General features: G+C 52.5%; 5 protein-coding genes across 5 annotated transcripts; 3 read left to right on the top strand and 2 right to left on the bottom strand.

Annotated features, from left to right (window-relative positions):
- Positions 1-577: 577 nt before the first annotated feature.
- On the bottom strand, positions 578-4859 carry ALTATR162_LOCUS785 (uncharacterized protein; the record flags this gene model as incomplete). The annotated part of the gene is made up of 3 exons (XM_043308379.1): positions 578-3749; positions 3797-4244; positions 4439-4859. The coding sequence occupies 3 exons, from the start codon at positions 4857-4859 to the stop codon at positions 578-580; spliced, it is 4041 nt and encodes a 1346-aa protein (XP_043164314.1).
- A 1386-nt stretch (positions 4860-6245) lies between these two features.
- On the bottom strand, positions 6246-7911 carry ALTATR162_LOCUS784 (uncharacterized protein; the record flags this gene model as incomplete). Its single annotated transcript, XM_043308378.1, has 3 exons — positions 6246-6608; positions 6659-7494; positions 7542-7911. The coding sequence occupies 3 exons, from the start codon at positions 7909-7911 to the stop codon at positions 6246-6248; spliced, it is 1569 nt and encodes a 522-aa protein (XP_043164313.1).
- A 1097-nt stretch (positions 7912-9008) lies between these two features.
- On the top strand, positions 9009-10103 carry ALTATR162_LOCUS783 (uncharacterized protein; the record flags this gene model as incomplete). Its single annotated transcript, XM_043308377.1, has 3 exons — positions 9009-9246; positions 9304-9561; positions 9613-10103. 3 exons carry the CDS (start codon positions 9009-9011, stop codon positions 10101-10103), a joined length of 987 nt encoding a protein of 328 aa, XP_043164312.1.
- Positions 10104-12208: 2105 nt separating this feature from the next.
- On the top strand, positions 12209-14261 carry ALTATR162_LOCUS782 (uncharacterized protein; the record flags this gene model as incomplete). The annotated part of the gene is made up of 4 exons (XM_043308376.1): positions 12209-12292; positions 12343-12433; positions 12488-12519; positions 14076-14261. 4 exons carry the CDS (start codon positions 12209-12211, stop codon positions 14259-14261), a joined length of 393 nt encoding a protein of 130 aa, XP_043164311.1.
- An 809-nt stretch (positions 14262-15070) lies between these two features.
- Positions 15071-15917, top strand: ALTATR162_LOCUS781 (uncharacterized protein; the record flags this gene model as incomplete). The annotated part of the gene is made up of 2 exons (XM_043308375.1): positions 15071-15203; positions 15289-15917. The coding sequence occupies 2 exons, from the start codon at positions 15071-15073 to the stop codon at positions 15915-15917; spliced, it is 762 nt and encodes a 253-aa protein (XP_043164310.1).
- Positions 15918-16067: the final 150 nt, after the last annotated feature.

The following is a 16067-nucleotide window of genomic DNA, read 5'->3' as shown; positions in this document are numbered from 1 at the left end:
TGAAGGAACCCTGCGACAGGCAGACAATGGCGATGGAGGAGGCAAATAAGAGTGCTATGAAATAACAAAACTATAGAAGGTGGCGTCGCTATGACGTTGCTTGTCTGTGTCTACCTAGGAAACCGCAGACAAGCGTAACGGCCGTTGCGATAATGGACCCTGTGTGTATCACATGTCAGATACGCGAGTAGACGTAGACAAAATGGGAGGCGAACCGCAGTTGGTACTTCGCGATGCTGCATTTCCCCTTGAAGATTCGAAAACCAATATTTCTGATTCCAATACTTGAGTGCGGAGAAGCTACCAGAGGATACATTGCACATCGCAGTGAGGGGTGGCTCTGCTGTCGACTAGCAATCCTGGGGTAAGATGCATCTTTGTAAGACGACGCACGACATACACGCACAAGCACTGCAAGCTAAACGGCGGTCTCCAGAGACAAGTGCAATCGCGCCTCCAATGCGTATCCATATATTCAATGAACTACCAGATAATCTTTTCAGTACAGGTCTCAAACGGGTATCGGTACGGTGCGTAAATGCTAGAAAATGCCATCGATGTCATAAACATGCTCCCACTACTCTTTGAGAGTGTCATCCCACCCGCCTTGTTCGGTGAGATGGTCTTCTACACGCGCTTTGCAGTCTTCCAGACCCTGCCCAAGTGCCTCGTTCCATTGGCTTTCGACAAGACCAACCTTCTCCTTGAGGTCGTCGGTCAGTCGCCGTTCCTCATCTGCTCTGATAGCCTTCATTTCTTGGTTGACACCCGTCAAATCTTCGCCTTCCAACAACCTTTGGGTCTCCAGAAGTCGTGAGCCTGCCGTCATAACTCCAGTCTTGACTTCGTGCAGTAGGCACAGCAAGTTGATCTGGGATTCAATGAATTGGTATGCTGAACGACCAGCATGCGCCAATAAAGTATAAAGATACTGTAGCGGGTAGTCGTGGTAGGCTGGTGTCTCCGCATACTCTTGCGGTGGGACCAGGACTTCGAAACCATGCAAGTCCTGAGGGACTTGCTGCACGATTTCCAGTAGTCCAGGCGCGATGTCCCAGAAAGCTGACAGCTGGGCTTCGACACCTCGAGTTACGTTCTGCTCGATGACGTTCATAAGATCTTCGTAACGTTTGAGTGTTTCTTTCTCGAAGGTCACTTTGCGGTCTTGTCCATCACGTTGGAAGAAGGTCGTAGCTTCCTTGACCTTCTGCTCGTTCTTGGTTTGGACATACGGTAAGACGATGATATCTCTGTAGAGGTCGTTGCGCTCGTCTTCCAGTTCGAACATCTCCTTGTGCAGCTGCTCCCGCGCTTCGAACAACCATTTGTGCAGGGTAAGCATCTCTAGCAGTTCCGGTTTCTCATCGCCCTCTTCTTGCGTCTGGTTGGGGTTGGGCTCCTGCGCCTCATTGCACAAACGCCCTTTAAGATGCTCCATCGATGCGGTGGCCTTGGTGATGCGTTCGCAGAATATGGCGTGTAGTGGGTTAGCAACTTCAGCCTGGAAGCTGTCGAATACCCACTGGACTACGTCCTGAGCTCTTTGATGCTCGCGAGCCTCGAAATCTGCTTCCGCCTTGGCCGCTTCTGCAAATGACATGACTCCATTGCGAACATTGTCTTGGATGTTGTACCGAAGTTGTGCTCTTCTGTCGGACAGCGATGCGTTTTCTTGCTCTTTTCGTGCCTCAATCTTTGTCTTGAACTTGGCCTTTGTATTCTTCACTTCGTCGAACTCCGATAGAGTTCGCAGACTACTCCGGATAGTTGCCAAATCAGGATGGCTGTTATTGACTGCGGGGTGATGGCGTGGGTAGGACGGAGGAAGTGTGACAAGTCGCGATACATCCAGCTTATGCGGGTCCGGCGTGGCCGTAGCAGACCTAGAATAGTAACCGTAAGGCTGCTGCTGTGGTGGCTGTAGACTTTCCTCGTGCAAGCCAACCTTTTCGGGCGGGTATTCGTTAGGTCCGTACGCTGGCCGACTGCTGGATTCGCCTCGTTGGTTTGGAGTGGAGAGGCTCTCCCCTGCCCACTGCAAGTTCTCACGGGCTTCCTTTGGCAAACTCATGTACTTGGATTCCCGCTTACTCCGCTCCAATCTTCTACCACCACCGACTCCGGAGGAACCGCCGTCACTTTCCCACCAGCGACTCGCTGACCGACCTCTGGAATCCTGCTCATCAGGAATGGTACTCATAGCCATACTCGGAATAGGTGAGAGCGAAGGATGGTAATTATTAGCCCAAGAAGCATCTCGAGCCTTCTGACTAGATGCGCTGGAGGGAGATGCCGGTTCAGTATGCGGAGTAAAGTTGCCAATGGAAGATGCAGGACTGGCAGCCGTCGTCGGCATCGAGGAGAAGCGTGTATCAGGAGATTCACCGGTTACGGAGCCCTGAGATCTTCTGTTGCCCTGTCCTACAGGAGTAGCCTGGGTGTTCGGTGTAGCTGACCTGCGCCCAGAATTGCCATACGAACGCCATAGATCTCTTGTCAAATCCATAATGTCTCCAGCCATTGCATCGAAAGCCCCGGAGTACCTATCACGACGAAGTCGTGACTCCGTGACGATGAACTCGGCAAATAACTCCAGTCTATCTTGGTCCGTTTCAGCCGCCATCTCCTTTTCGATGAATTGTCGATGCCGCTCCATGGAAGCGCGGGCGAAAGCATGCGTGTCTGCTGGCTTTGGTGTGCTTAAAGTTGAGTTTGTTGCGCCAGTGTTTGCGGTGTTAGGGGTCTGGATCGCCGATTCGATTGCAGCTTCTGCACGATAGGTCAGATCTGCTTCCCTCTCGTCACCATAGATACGTAACGGCGGAGTAGGCAGCGCTTTGGAGGGAATAGAGACGGGTGCTTTCTGTGCTGAACGACTGAGATGTTCCATACCTGGCGAGAAAGGTGGTGTTGCGACAGCCATAGATACAGCCTTTGGATTTACGTCCATCCGAGGCGTAGAATTCGACGAACCAGGATCTTCAAAGAGATGGCCGCTTCTTGGTGAACGTAGAGCCCCAGCACTTCTTGGTGTGCCTTTGGTGATAGCACCACGCCGTGTCAAGCCACCTTCAGGCGTCCCCAAGTCGAGATTGGCAGGTTTTGCCGATTCTGCTTCCAAATCTTGCGCCCATGGATTATTGCTCGGTTCGATACGTAGCTCTCGCGCAGCACGACTCTCACTCCGCCGCTCACGGATGCCTCGGGTACTAGTTTCGCGTTTATTTGGGGTGCGATAAAGGGTGCTGCTGGAACCCGAAGTGGTGGTCGTCGGCCCCGACGAGATCGAAACACTTCCACTCTCTGATGCTGGCGCAGGTTGGTCAGATAGATGAACAGCGCGAGGACTTGTATCGATGTGTAGGCCATGGGCTGCGGGAGATCTTGATCGCACAATCGTAGGCTCATCCTGCCAGCCCTGGGGTGTAGGTGGTATGGGTGTCAGTGTTGTTTGACCCGGTCTCCTTGTTGGAGGCGCAGAAGGCAAGATAGGCACTCGATTCGATGGCGGTTCTGTCCCAGGTCCCATACTTTGCGATCTTGAGCTGCTAGGTGGAGGGCCCGGTGGAGGCGGAGGTAATGGCACATTTCGACTCCAGCCCCCTGCTGGAACTATAGGCGATTCGTCAATAGGCGTCCGAGTCTCATAGCCCGGTACGCCAGCAGAGGCCGCTCTCCGGGAGGTGGGTGGTCTGCTGGGTGATTGTGTGTCGGGACTGTACCGCCGATCTAACGTGTTTGCAATATAACTGTAACCAAGTCAGTAAAGCGCACCTTACTGTATGCATGAACCTACTTGGAAGTAGCTCTCTGTGCGACTAGTCCAGGAGAAGCTGGTGCTCGCTGAATCGCATCAGAGGTACTGATGTGAAGTGAGTCGATGTTGCTCGGGGCGGGGCTATGATCATTGTTTCGATTTCTGAATGACGACAGACTAAACTTGGAAGCCAGCTTGTCGCGCGATGTTGACCGACCTGGTCCATTCCTGGGTGGTGGTGGTGGGAACTGGGGGTTCGATGTTATGCTCGTTGCGCTCGAAGGTATGACCATGGACCCAGGTCGACTGTGGTATCCAGAGATGGGTCGCGCAGACGAGGGATTGCTACTCGGCGGTGGGGGTGGTGGGGGATGAGGGAACGTATTGGCAGACAATTGAGGTGATGAGGTGTTGCTGGTGCTGAGGGATTGCGACATATTCGGGTTCTGACCAGGCGAGTATGGAGGTGGTGGTGAGGGCATCGACGCTGTTACAATTAGCATCACGTCTCGTCATGCTTGGGATGTTTCCAAGAACGGTCTGCGCAATTGATATGAAAAGTAGACCACCAAGGCTTCGACACACACACAACATTCCATATTTTACGAGAGAGGAAAAGAAAGTCTATCCAATCTACTATATAGAATACGAAATTGGGACGAAGTAGGAAGTGATATATACCTTCCATGCCCGTCACATCCTGAAGCCTCGTAGGGACCGACGTCTGGCTATGCTGAACATGCTGCCCACTGACATTCCCACCCCGCGTCCATTGCTGGGGATTATATGGCACGGCTGGACCCGAACCCCTCATAGCCATGGGAGAAGCAGGCGCGATGGGAGAAGGCGCATACGTCGAAGGCGTGGGAGAAGGCGAGAATGGCAGGCTCAGAGACGAGGCAGTCGCCGGTGTAGGTAGCGAGCCATGCAGGTACGAATGGCCTGGCTGATGGGGTGGCGCGAGGGTGGTGTTGAGGAGGGGAGGTTGCACAGCGAAGCGCCTGGGAGATATCTGCGGTGCCTGGAGGTGGGCAAGGTGCGGTGAAGGCGGCGGTGGAGGCAGTCGGGGCGATGGGGGTGCGGGACTGTAGGCGTGCTCCATGTCTGCTACTATTCCACCTCTCGGTTTGGCTGTCTCCTAATTACTAGATTAGTTAGGGCTGGCTTGATGTGCCGCGCCGAAGCCCTCAGCGGCTCCAGCGAGTAGTACGGGCGAATCCAGCGACGGACAGAAGATGGGGCGGCGTTGGGAGCTGCACCGTTCACGACTTTGTCACCTTGCACGCGAATGCAGAGGCCGAGGCGCGCAAGGGTGCTGGGTCATGCTGTGTGTCGGTGTAGTCTGAGGATGAAGGGAAAGCGGCCAATTCGACGCCTGGCAATCGACGTCGATCATGTCGGGCACGAGGATTGGAAGCTCTAGACTCGAAGCAGTAGCGACGACGGAGGTTTGGCCTTGTAGCGAGGCTTGTCTTTTGCTTGTCCAGCGAATGGGCGACGCCTCATGCACACGGCGACATGGGCGATATGCACCATCCCTGCCTGTCGACAAGACGTCGGCGGCTAAGTAAAGAACATGGCCGCCATCCTCAGGCCATCTTTACCCTTCTAGCAGCACTTTAGGGACGCAGTGTCAATCACAGCTATTGTGCAAGCCGCCGAAATGTCCCCGGATAGGTTTTGGGCAGTCTCGTGACGTGTTGATGGCCCTATCCGACATGCGACCGTTGTGGTGTTCGTCTTGGTATCCAAGAGGTTGCGACATGAAATTCCCCACGCAGAGCGATATAAATAGTTGCAGTGGGCCCACTCCAACATGCGCAACGGCCCACCACAACATGGTCTCTTAAACTCCACCACCACAATGCGCCCGCATCTCGAATCGTCCTGGGCGCCGAGTTGCTTTGTTCTGGCCGAATCCCCGAGGCAAATGATCCATTTATATCGAAATCCATCACCTGCCTTGCACATGGTGTTTACGGGCAATGCTTCTCATTATACATGATGATGCACCTTCTTTTACGGGTTGATGGTTGCGGCCACAGACCTATCATCAATTGATGCGTGAGACAAAAGGCACACAAATGACCGTTGGGGGGAAGCGATTACTTGCATGCTGATGGCAGTAGTACGGCCTTCGGCAATCGTGCATTCGTGGACCCAGGTCCTGACCACTGCGTTAGCCCCCGGACGCTGAACATGTATATTACCGGCGCCACGTTATAGATGAGTAGAGCAGGGCGTTGTCCGCACGTAAACCCGGCTTACCATGTTTTCGTTGTAACACACATCAACTTGCGCGCAACCAGATAATCAAAACCAATGATGAACTCTATATACTGCAAGTGTCTATGCCTCAATCCAAAACCACGCACGCTGGGTATGTCTACCATGCTGCAAGTGAGGTCGAAAGAAAATGCCCGTAAACGCCTCGCTCAAGTGCTCAACCTGCAAAACATGTATGAGCTGCTGCAACTACGGCTGTAGCTCACTTCTTATCGTCCTTCTTTGGCTCCGGTGCTGGGTCATCTTCGTCGTCCTTGTCCTTTCGCTTCTCCTCTTTCCTCTTACGCTCTTTCTTCAGTGCCTGCTGCACGTTCTCGTCCTTCTCTTCCTGCAGCTCGTCCCACTCGACGTCGTACTCGTTGGCAACAGCCTTGATCTCCTTACGGAGGGCGTTTCCGTCCTCAATCAGGACCTCCCATTTGCGCAAATCGAAGTTGTGTTGCTGGTATAGCTTCTGCTGTCGACGAGACACAGTAAAGTTCATAGCAGAGCGGTAGCTGACTTCGCGGTTGTGGTAGAGGAACCACACATAACCACCGATAAGGGTAGATAGACCGACAAGGTACTGTTGAGACTGTTAGGTAGATCGAATATTCAAGGAGTGGCCAAACTTACTGTAACGGGCTCCATGACGTCCCAACCCAACTCAGTCTGGAAGGTGAGATAATACACAACGCACCACCATCCAGCGATGCCGACAAATCCAGCCCTTGCAACATTCTTTGCCGCCTTCTGCGCCAAATCATCGCACATCTTCTTCACGGTCGCCATCTCGCTGATCTTCTTGGACGTTTTGCGCAGACGCATTCGCAGATAGTAGGTCCTGTCGTTGAAGCTGGGCACACCAACTCGAATCTCCTCCGGCGCGCCTTCAATCTCAATGGCAAACTCCTGTCCTCGAGCGGCATCACGGATGAAGTCGCCGATCTCGGTGGAAGAAGACCATCGCACAAACTTGCGCGCGCCTTGTTTGTCTGTTGGCGCTTCTTGGCCCTGTCCAGAGTACGACTCTACGCCGCCCCTTCCAGGCCCACCTCGCAGCTCATCCGCTTGTTCGGGTGTCTTCCGATCCTGACTGTTCAGCTTCCCTGTTTTTTGCGTCTTTCCGTCAATGCGAATCTCGTCGACCTGTTCAAAGTCCTCTTCGCCATCTTTCTCATGAAGACTTTCGCTATCATTGCTGACTGGTGTGCTCTCTACTTCCTCAGGCTCAGCATCCGCCTGCATGGAGTCTTCGGCGCGGAAATAAACATTCGGCTGTCTTTCACGGCCCTCTTTGTCTTTGATGGTAGGGAGCTCGGCTTGTATTAAGCGTTCGAGGTAAGAGATGGGTTGCTGTGGGTGAACGAGGAGTGCTAGCGGTTCGACGTCTTTGCGGTCCGTGTTCATATCGCTTGTCGTGAGTGGCAGGATAATCTTGAGCATCCGAGATGGTGTGGTGAGCAGTTTGCCTGCTTATGTTAACAATTGGGTCCTCCATAGCGTGAGAGACGCATACCCTTCGTCATTGCTCCAGCGCTCCTCTGACGCGCGACGGGCGGCAAATCGCTTCCCTCCCTGTGCCATGGTGTTCGTATTTGTTTTCCCTTATCTTCTTGCAGTTTCTTTGCAAAATGATCCTTCTCTTCCTGTGTGATGTTCTCATTAAGTTTTGAAGCTGGTCGGGCGTTGGAGTTGTTGTAATCCCCGAACTTGTCACTCTCCTTGTCAACTCCTCTGGGCTTAGTCGCGAAGCATCGAAACTGTGAGGGTGTCCGGAGTTTAATCGATATGCTGGGAGGGTTGCGTGTGAACAGAGGCGCACATCGAGCGGCCGGGAACGTTGTGGTGCGTGGGAGCGAGGCCAGCGCGGACAGTCGGTGCCTCATAATCGGCACAGGGATGATGGGTTGCCCGAAAGGATCGGGACGCGACAGATTGTACAAAGACGCGAAGACGTAGTTCTGTCGACAGAATTATTCAACAGTTGTCATGCCCAGAGGACACATGCACGCGACAAGCAGGGTTACAGCATCGACATCTTGGGCGACGTCATTGCTTGTAATGAAGTGGCTCAGAGGTGTGGCTGCGTGGCTGCGAAATTGCCCTCATCAACATCGATATGTGTGAAATTTACCCAATCGTGTCTCATAGACCAGTATGGGCTATACATCTTCCTAAAACGACAAGTTCGGATCACGTCAGGTTTCTCGTTGATATTCGCCCAGATTCTTTATGAGGTGGTTGCTGCACTGCAACTCCGGTCGCAACATGTGGAAGGCATGAAGGAATGATAGGCAGGTGCAACATGTAGCCAAGCAGTCCTGCCACACGAAATCAAACTGTTTTTTTTTGGAATCTAATACATTATACTGTCCTAGTAAGGTTTTGGTGATAACTTAGGGCGTATATGTACCTCTTGCACCATGCGGCAAGCATTCCTTGTAAAGCACGTACAACACATCCACATGCACACCTCTATGACGAACGACGTGATAGTGTAGTACCAATCGACCACGATACATTATCCAACATACGAGGAGTGGGGCTTGAGAAGGTTTGCGATCGGACAATCATGGTCTGCGGCAAGGTTTCTTGCTCTTAACGTCGATGAAGATTGGGGTCATTATTTCGGCAGTAACGGACATAGTGCTTCTAGGCACGACGATCAGACGACGGATAAAACATTACGCGTGGTTCTTCCACTGTTGAACAAAAGCTTCCACGTACAATGAGGTGAGTGTACTGCGGCTTTAGCGGAGATATTGGAGCTAAAGTTATTGTACCAGCAAAATACTGGGGGCACGCTAATGCAACTGGCTTACCATCCCGATGTGTATCTTACCGAACATATTCCGAAAAGCTTTGTGCATGTATATAACAAAGTATTCTACAAGCAAACTGTTCGATATTAAACCAAATCAAAGACTTCGACGCACGACTTCCACCGTTATCAGCGAAACTTCACCGAACCAACTTCATCAAAATGGTCAAGACACTCCAGTTCCAGGATATCCAAGTCCAGTCCCCAGGATTCGGTTGCATGGGTCTCAGTTTTGGTTTGGGCAGCAATCTGAGTCTTGAAGAAGCTGAGCCTGTTCTTCTCAAAGCTATCGAACTTGGCTGCACATTCTGGGATACAGCGGTCGTTTACCAGGCGGGTGTGAACGAGAAGCTTCTAGGGGAGTTCATCAGGAAGCATAATGTCCGTGACAAGGTCTTTAGTGAGTCCTGTCCTACCATTGAGATACAGTCAAGAGTTGCTAACCTTGCATCTCTAGTCGCTTCGAAGTGCGGTATTGCTTGCCTTGATGGCGAGTCAGGTGTGACAAACAGCCCAAGCCATATCAAGAAGTACATCGATGGTACAATCGAGCGACTTGGCTTTATCCCTGATCTCTATTACCTTCATCGAATCGACCCCAACACGCCTTTGGAGAAATCTATCCTCGCTCTTGATGAGTGCCGCAAGTCTGGCAAGACCAAGTACATCGGGCTATCTGAGTGTTCCGCCAAGACGCTGCGGAAAGCAAACTCAAGTATGTAGGAAACGATCCGCCAATCTGCAGTCCACTAACTCTGCCATCAAGTTGCCAAGATCGACGCCGTCCAAGCAGAGTACTCTGCCTTCGAGACACTGCATGAGACCGACGGCCTGATCGACACCGCGAGGGAACTCAACGTGGCTTATGTCGCCTATTCTCCCCTTGGCCACGGCTGGCTGGTAGACAATTTCGACTACTCCTCTCCCGACGACTTTGCACCTGACGACTTCCGTCGTTCGGTCCCTAAGTTCCAAGGCGAAAACTTTTACAAGAACAAGGCCATTGTTGAGGAGATCAAGAAGCTTGCTAAGAAGAAGGGCTGCACAACCCCTCAAATCGCGCTGGCCTGGGTTGCTGCTCAAAACATGATTGCTATTCCCGGAACGACCAAGGCGAAGAGGTTGGAAGAGAACTGGGCCAGCAGGGACGTGGAGTTGACAGACGAAGAGAGGAAGGAGATGAGAAAAATTGTTGACCAGGCGAAGCCGAGCGGTAATCGCTACGCACCTGCACAACAGGCTATGGTTGGGCACTAAGCAACTTGGAAGGCAGTGGACGAGAGTTACAAACCTTGTGTGGTGTAAGCGACCATGCAGGCTGTGTTGAGATAATCGTAGGCGGAGCCCAATGAGAAACAAGCGAAGCTTTAATTTCACTTCATGACGTAGATGCGTGTTTCCGAGCACTGCTATATCCTCACAATATCTCTTGTGAACGAGCTCTAGCCTCCAAATAGCAAAGATGTGTAGTCCATTTTCCGTAGCAGCCACCATGTACCGCTAGCGCAAGGGGTAGCTGCATGGCATCGCTTGCGGCAGACCGATGATCCCCCCGCTTTCTCTCAGCTCACATTACGCATGCCAGCTAGAAAAATGGTTATGTTTGTTGCGTGGCGTCTACATTGTCAGCCATAGTCATGAACAACGCAGCGGACTTAAATAGAGTCTGCGAACGCCTTGATCCTTCGCTCCGGTATCGGCCATATTGTCTCAGGACTTCGACCACGCCTTCGATAATCTCCACGGATGGTCTGGTACAAGTAGGAGGCCTTGCGACATTACCAGTACTCATAGCTCCCCACGGCAGGTTTCAGATCGGCCACGGCCCGTGGCGCATCGGAAAGAATGCCGTGTAAATCCGCGCTCAGTATACTCCGTAGGGTTGGCGGTCACACCAGATCTGCAGACAGCATAATGGCAGTCTGCGTTAGAGTCCATGGGTCTTTGAAATATCGAATCGGGGCGTTCTAGCAACGGCCAAGTGGAGTCTCGCAACACCACAAGACGCGCAATTGCTTTTGAGATATCGCGAGACGAGGAAACGTGGTGGCATGGTCTGAGGCTCGCGGTCGATTGGCGTATCCTAGTCGTCTTGCACAACCCTCGAATGAGTCGTCAAGAAAGGTGTTCAAGACAGGAAGAAACAAACAAATTGACTAGACGTCCTTGCTTAGAGTCTATTGAATCTCGTCCGGGCGAATGTTCCCCGTGGGCACACACTACCCCCGCAGAAGAAAAGAGCCAATTAGCCCGCTCGTAGCGTTCGCTCCAAGTCATATATACGGCAAGCGATGCGTTTGTTATCCGGGGGTGGTGCGCAAACAGCCGTTGGTGCCTCGTGTTGGGTGTAGGTTGGAAAAGGAGCTCCTTGCGCTATCATGTAGCCAGGTGCCGAAGCGGTTAGGCGCGAACTGTCCCTGGTGCCCCGGCTGCCGGGTTTGCTCACGAGCAAAAGATACCCACTGATGACACTGGTGTTACCAACATGACATGGGTAGTCGCGTTCCGCAAGGAAGCACGACTGCAGAAGACGTATGCAGGTGAGCAAGTGTTGCACCAAGTGGAAGGGTTGATGGCTTCAAGATCTCCACTTGGTGCTATCAAAACTTCATTAACGCGACTAGGCGTGCCTCCGTCAACCGTCTGCTCGCTAGCTCCACCTTTATTTCCATACTGACACCCTGCCCGAAGATTTGACAAAATTCCATTTGCAATCGTCAAATTGCGCCTTCGTGTGCATTTGCCCAGCCACGATAACAGAGATTCGTCCCAAGATACAAGAGGCGACTTCCACATGTCATGGCTGCGGACGCCGGCCGGCGACCTCCGAATTTCCCCTCAGCACTGATACACTAGACTGGTGTGGCTGCCGGAAAAGCATGTGTAGGCGCCAAGCTGAAGGTGTCGCGAAAGGCGAGCTACATCGCCGGTAATTCACTACATTCCCTAGGCTTAGGGCTGAGAAAGTGGCCGGCCACCTTCATACGCAGCACGCCGAGACATCCTAGCTTGCCGCGATGTGGGATCGCATGGGTCGCAACACTAGTCCAGCTAAAGCAGGGCTTGATCGGCCTGATATGGGTCATTGGTTCTTTGCGGGAGGTCGAACGCGACAGGGTTGGTTGTCGCCGCTGGTCCTTATCTTTTTGGTGCGGGATCATGCTAGATACACTTTACATCCGTCCAGGCCCTGTGCTACGCATTCACTTTGACTTAAAAGCTCGCTTCGCCTTCACTGGCTCACTTAGCAGAGCTTGACGTCGATCTTCTCTCGCTGCTTGGTCGACTCCGAATCAACCGTACCTCTTCAGCGCACAACAATTTTGCGATCGTCCCCACGATATCGTCGAAATCTCTGCAAAATGTCGGGCTTTGTTCACAAGGCCAATGGCGCCATCGCGCGCTCTATCGTTGGCAGGTACTTTCGCCTCGAGGGATCAGGTCATGTATGTATATCGCATATCGATACTCTGTACATGCACTAACACCCCTATAGCCCAAAGAGCGCAAGGGAAGCTACTTCTTCACTGAGTTCCGCGCGGGGCTAGCCACCTTCTTCGCCATGGCCTATATCATCTCTGTTAACTGTATGTCAATTGCGGGATGTCGTTGACAGAACCGCGTCTGATGACCATGTACAGCATCCATCGTGTCAGACAGTGGTGGTACTTGCGTATGCCCAGGGCTCCCGGATGACCCTATCTGCGAGACCAACCCACAATACGCCCTCTGTGTTCAGGAAGTCAGGCGAGATCTGGTTACCGCGACAGCTGCCATCTCTGCATTGACTTCTTTCTGCATGGGCTTGTTTGCCAATCTGCCCATTGCCCTCGCTCCTGGAATGGGGTTGAATGCCTACTTTGCTTACACTGTAGTCGGTTTCCATGGTACAGGTACGTCGCACCGATGCACCGTTTCCCGTTCCCGTTCCTGTGATGCCGTTATGCCGGTCCCCAATCAGGTCGGCTTACCAGCGCCATGGGTCGTACCAGTTGATCTTCATGGAACATCACTAATTGCTTTTTTTAAGGCATGGTACCCTACGAGGTTGCACTTACTGCCGTATTCGTGGAGGGTTTTGTCTTCGTTGGTCTAACCATGCTGGGTATCCGACAGTGGCTTGCAAGGTATGTCCAGAGCATCCTAGAATGTCCTAAAGTCATATGCTAACAACACCTACAGGGCAATTCCTGCTAGTATTAAGCTTGCCACCGGTGTCGGTATTGGACTATATCTTACTATCATTGGCCTTGCCTACTCCGCTGGTATCGGTCTGATCACCGGCGCTCAATCAACCCCTCTCGAACTCGCCGGTTGTGTTGCTGCAGACCAGGTTGATGGTGTCTGCCCAGGAGGTGTCAAGATGAGGAGCCCAACCATGTGGATCGGCATCTTCTGTGGTGGTATCTTGACCGTCATGCTTATGCTGTACCGCGTCAAGGGTGCGATCATCATCGGCATTTTGCTCGTTTCGATCATCTCCTGGCCGCGTCCAACAAGCGTTACCTACTTCCCGCACACCGAGACTGGCGACTCAGCCTTCGACTTCTTCAAGCAGGTCGTTACTTTCCATCCGATTGGCAAGATTCTTGCCGTTCAGCAATGGAATATCTCAGAGCACGCTGGCCAATGGGGTCTTGCTTTCATCACCTTCCTCTACGTTGACATTCTTGACTGTAAGTTACACATTACTGAGATACCTTGAGGAGTATACTAACATCACTAGGCACTGGTACTCTATACTCCATGGCTCGTTTCTGTGGCGCCATCGATGAGCGTACCCAGGACTTCGAAAACTCCTCCATCGCATACTCAGTCGACGCTCTTGGTATCAGCATCGGATCCCTCATGGGATGTCCTCCAGTCACCGCATACATCGAGTCTGGTGCCGGTATCTCTGAAGGAGGCAAGACCGGTCTTACCGCCATGTTCTCCGGTCTCTGCTTCTTCATCGCCATTTTCTTTGCTCCGATTTTCGCATCCATCCCTCCGTGGGCTACTGGCTGTACGCTGGTCATTGTCGGTTCGCTCATGGCAACATCGGCCAAGGACATCAACTGGCGCTACTTGGGCGATTCCATTCCCGCTTTCCTCACTATCGCGGTCATGCCCTTTACATACTCCATCGCCTATGGTCTGATCGCTGGTATCTGCTCTTACATCCTCATCAACACTATCGTCTGGATCATCGAGAAGGCCTCTGCTGGCCGTATTGTACCACCCAACAAGGATGAGAAGGAGCCCTGGACTTGGCGCCTTGAGGGTGGCCTCCTTCCTCCATGGATGAAGAGGCTCACCAGCGGAAAGAAGAACTTCTGGAAGGCCGACCCACAGACTGAGGGCGTTTCAGAGCCCCGGAGTGAAGGCAGCTCTGCTCACAACGAGAAAGAGTTTGTCACCGATAAGCAGGCGTAATAGCTTCTGCATCTGCCTCTCATTCATGTTGTATCAAGTAGTTTGAATGCGGTTTTGCGATTTCTTTACCTTGTTTTACATGCCGTTGTCGCGTCGGAATGCTTCTATGAGCGCAGACCACGCGGGTAGTATTATTCGATTATACCCTCACTTGTATCTGATATAGTATCGGATTTGTTCTGAACATTCACAAAACTTGGCCCTTCATCCCCTTGGTGATATCCGTATGTGACTCTTGTTCGCTCCCTAAGAAGAAAAAAGTTGTCATACATCTAAGCCACATGGGTGCACACCATCTGACATACAGCCTGCGTGGCACAAAGAGACACAATCCACAGTCGCACACGACCTGCAAGCCACTCGTCGGCAATCGGTGGAAACGCCACATCGGAGGGGCGGTGCGCGTCGCGCCGAGTCACCGACGCAGGGAGCTCCGAGGTATGAACCCCTCCTTAAGGTATCTTGTGATACATCCAAACTCCGGTTCCGCAGACATCATAACCTCATTAAGTTTTACTCTGCCCTTCACCCATTCAATTGACCACCGCAGTATCTCAGAGGATACACTCGATATCGCAGCACACAGACAGAACACTGTTCCAGAGCTTAGTATAGATCGGGGTTCCGAGCGCGGATATCCGGTGGCTTACGAGATCTTTTTCTAAGCAAAGTTGACTAAGAGCTCGACGAGCTCTACGCTTTGCAAGCACACGGAAAGACGAGTACCCGCACTATTTTCCTCAAAAAGACTACATTAAGAGCAGGCGATACCAGGCGGAAGTAATTGGACAAGAGTCATACCCAGAACCATGCCTGCAGAACTCCAGAATGGGCTACCCGCCCACGGCACAAATGGTGTAAACGGCAACGCGACGCAGCTTTCGGATCCCACACCAGCACATCCTGCTTTCGACTCGATACCAGATGTCATACAGGCCTTTGGTACGTCTTTCCAAACTGCATCAGCTCCAACGATCATCCTACCCCTCATCATATGGACCCTGTACTAACGCGCCTTCCACCACAGCAAACGACGAATTCGTAATCGTCCTTGACTCACCCAACCGCGAGAATGAAGGCGACCTAATAATCGCCGCGTCCGCCCTGACACCCGCCAAAGCTTCCTTCATGATCCGCTACTCCAGTGGCTACATCTGCGCGCCCTTACCCGTTAGTCGCGCCGCCGCCCTGCATCTACCGCAAATGGTTGCCGACAACGCCGACCCCAACCGCACTGCATACGCCGTCAGCATCGACTCCGCCGACCCCTCCGTCACAACCGGTATCTCTGCCCAGGACCGCAGCTTGACGTGCCGGATGCTCGCCGACCCCAACGCCAAAGCCAGCCATTTCAGAAGACCGGGACACATATTGCCGCTACAGGCAAGAGATGGCGGAGTGCGCGAGCGCAGGGGACATACAGAGGCTGCTGTGGATCTATGTCGGTTGGCTGGCAAACAACCTGTCGGTGTTATTTGTGAGCTGATCACGGACGGTGAGGAAGTGGCTGGTAAGCCAGAACTCGTCGGTGGGGGTATGATGAGGAGGGATGATTGTCTAGCGTTCGGAAAGAAGTGGGGGATCAAGGTGTGCACGATTGATGACATGGTTCGGTACATTGAGGAGAACGATGGTGTGTTGGGTACGCCGTCATAGCACGAGGCTGGAAGTGGAAGAGGTGGAATTTTCAGAAGAAGTGCAGCTTCTGCAAGTTCTGGGAGACCTGGAAGTTGTGGAAGATCCTGGCTCATGTGAGACACTACCATCAGTATGTCATAGATGGTGGACGTTGATGCATCTTTGCGT

This window comes from Alternaria atra (genome assembly GCF_907166805.1).
Source record: "Alternaria atra isolate CS162 genome assembly, contig: 21, whole genome shotgun sequence".
NCBI lineage: Eukaryota > Fungi > Ascomycota > Dothideomycetes > Pleosporales > Pleosporaceae > Alternaria > Alternaria atra.
This window is presented reverse-complemented; position numbering and strand designations above follow the sequence as displayed.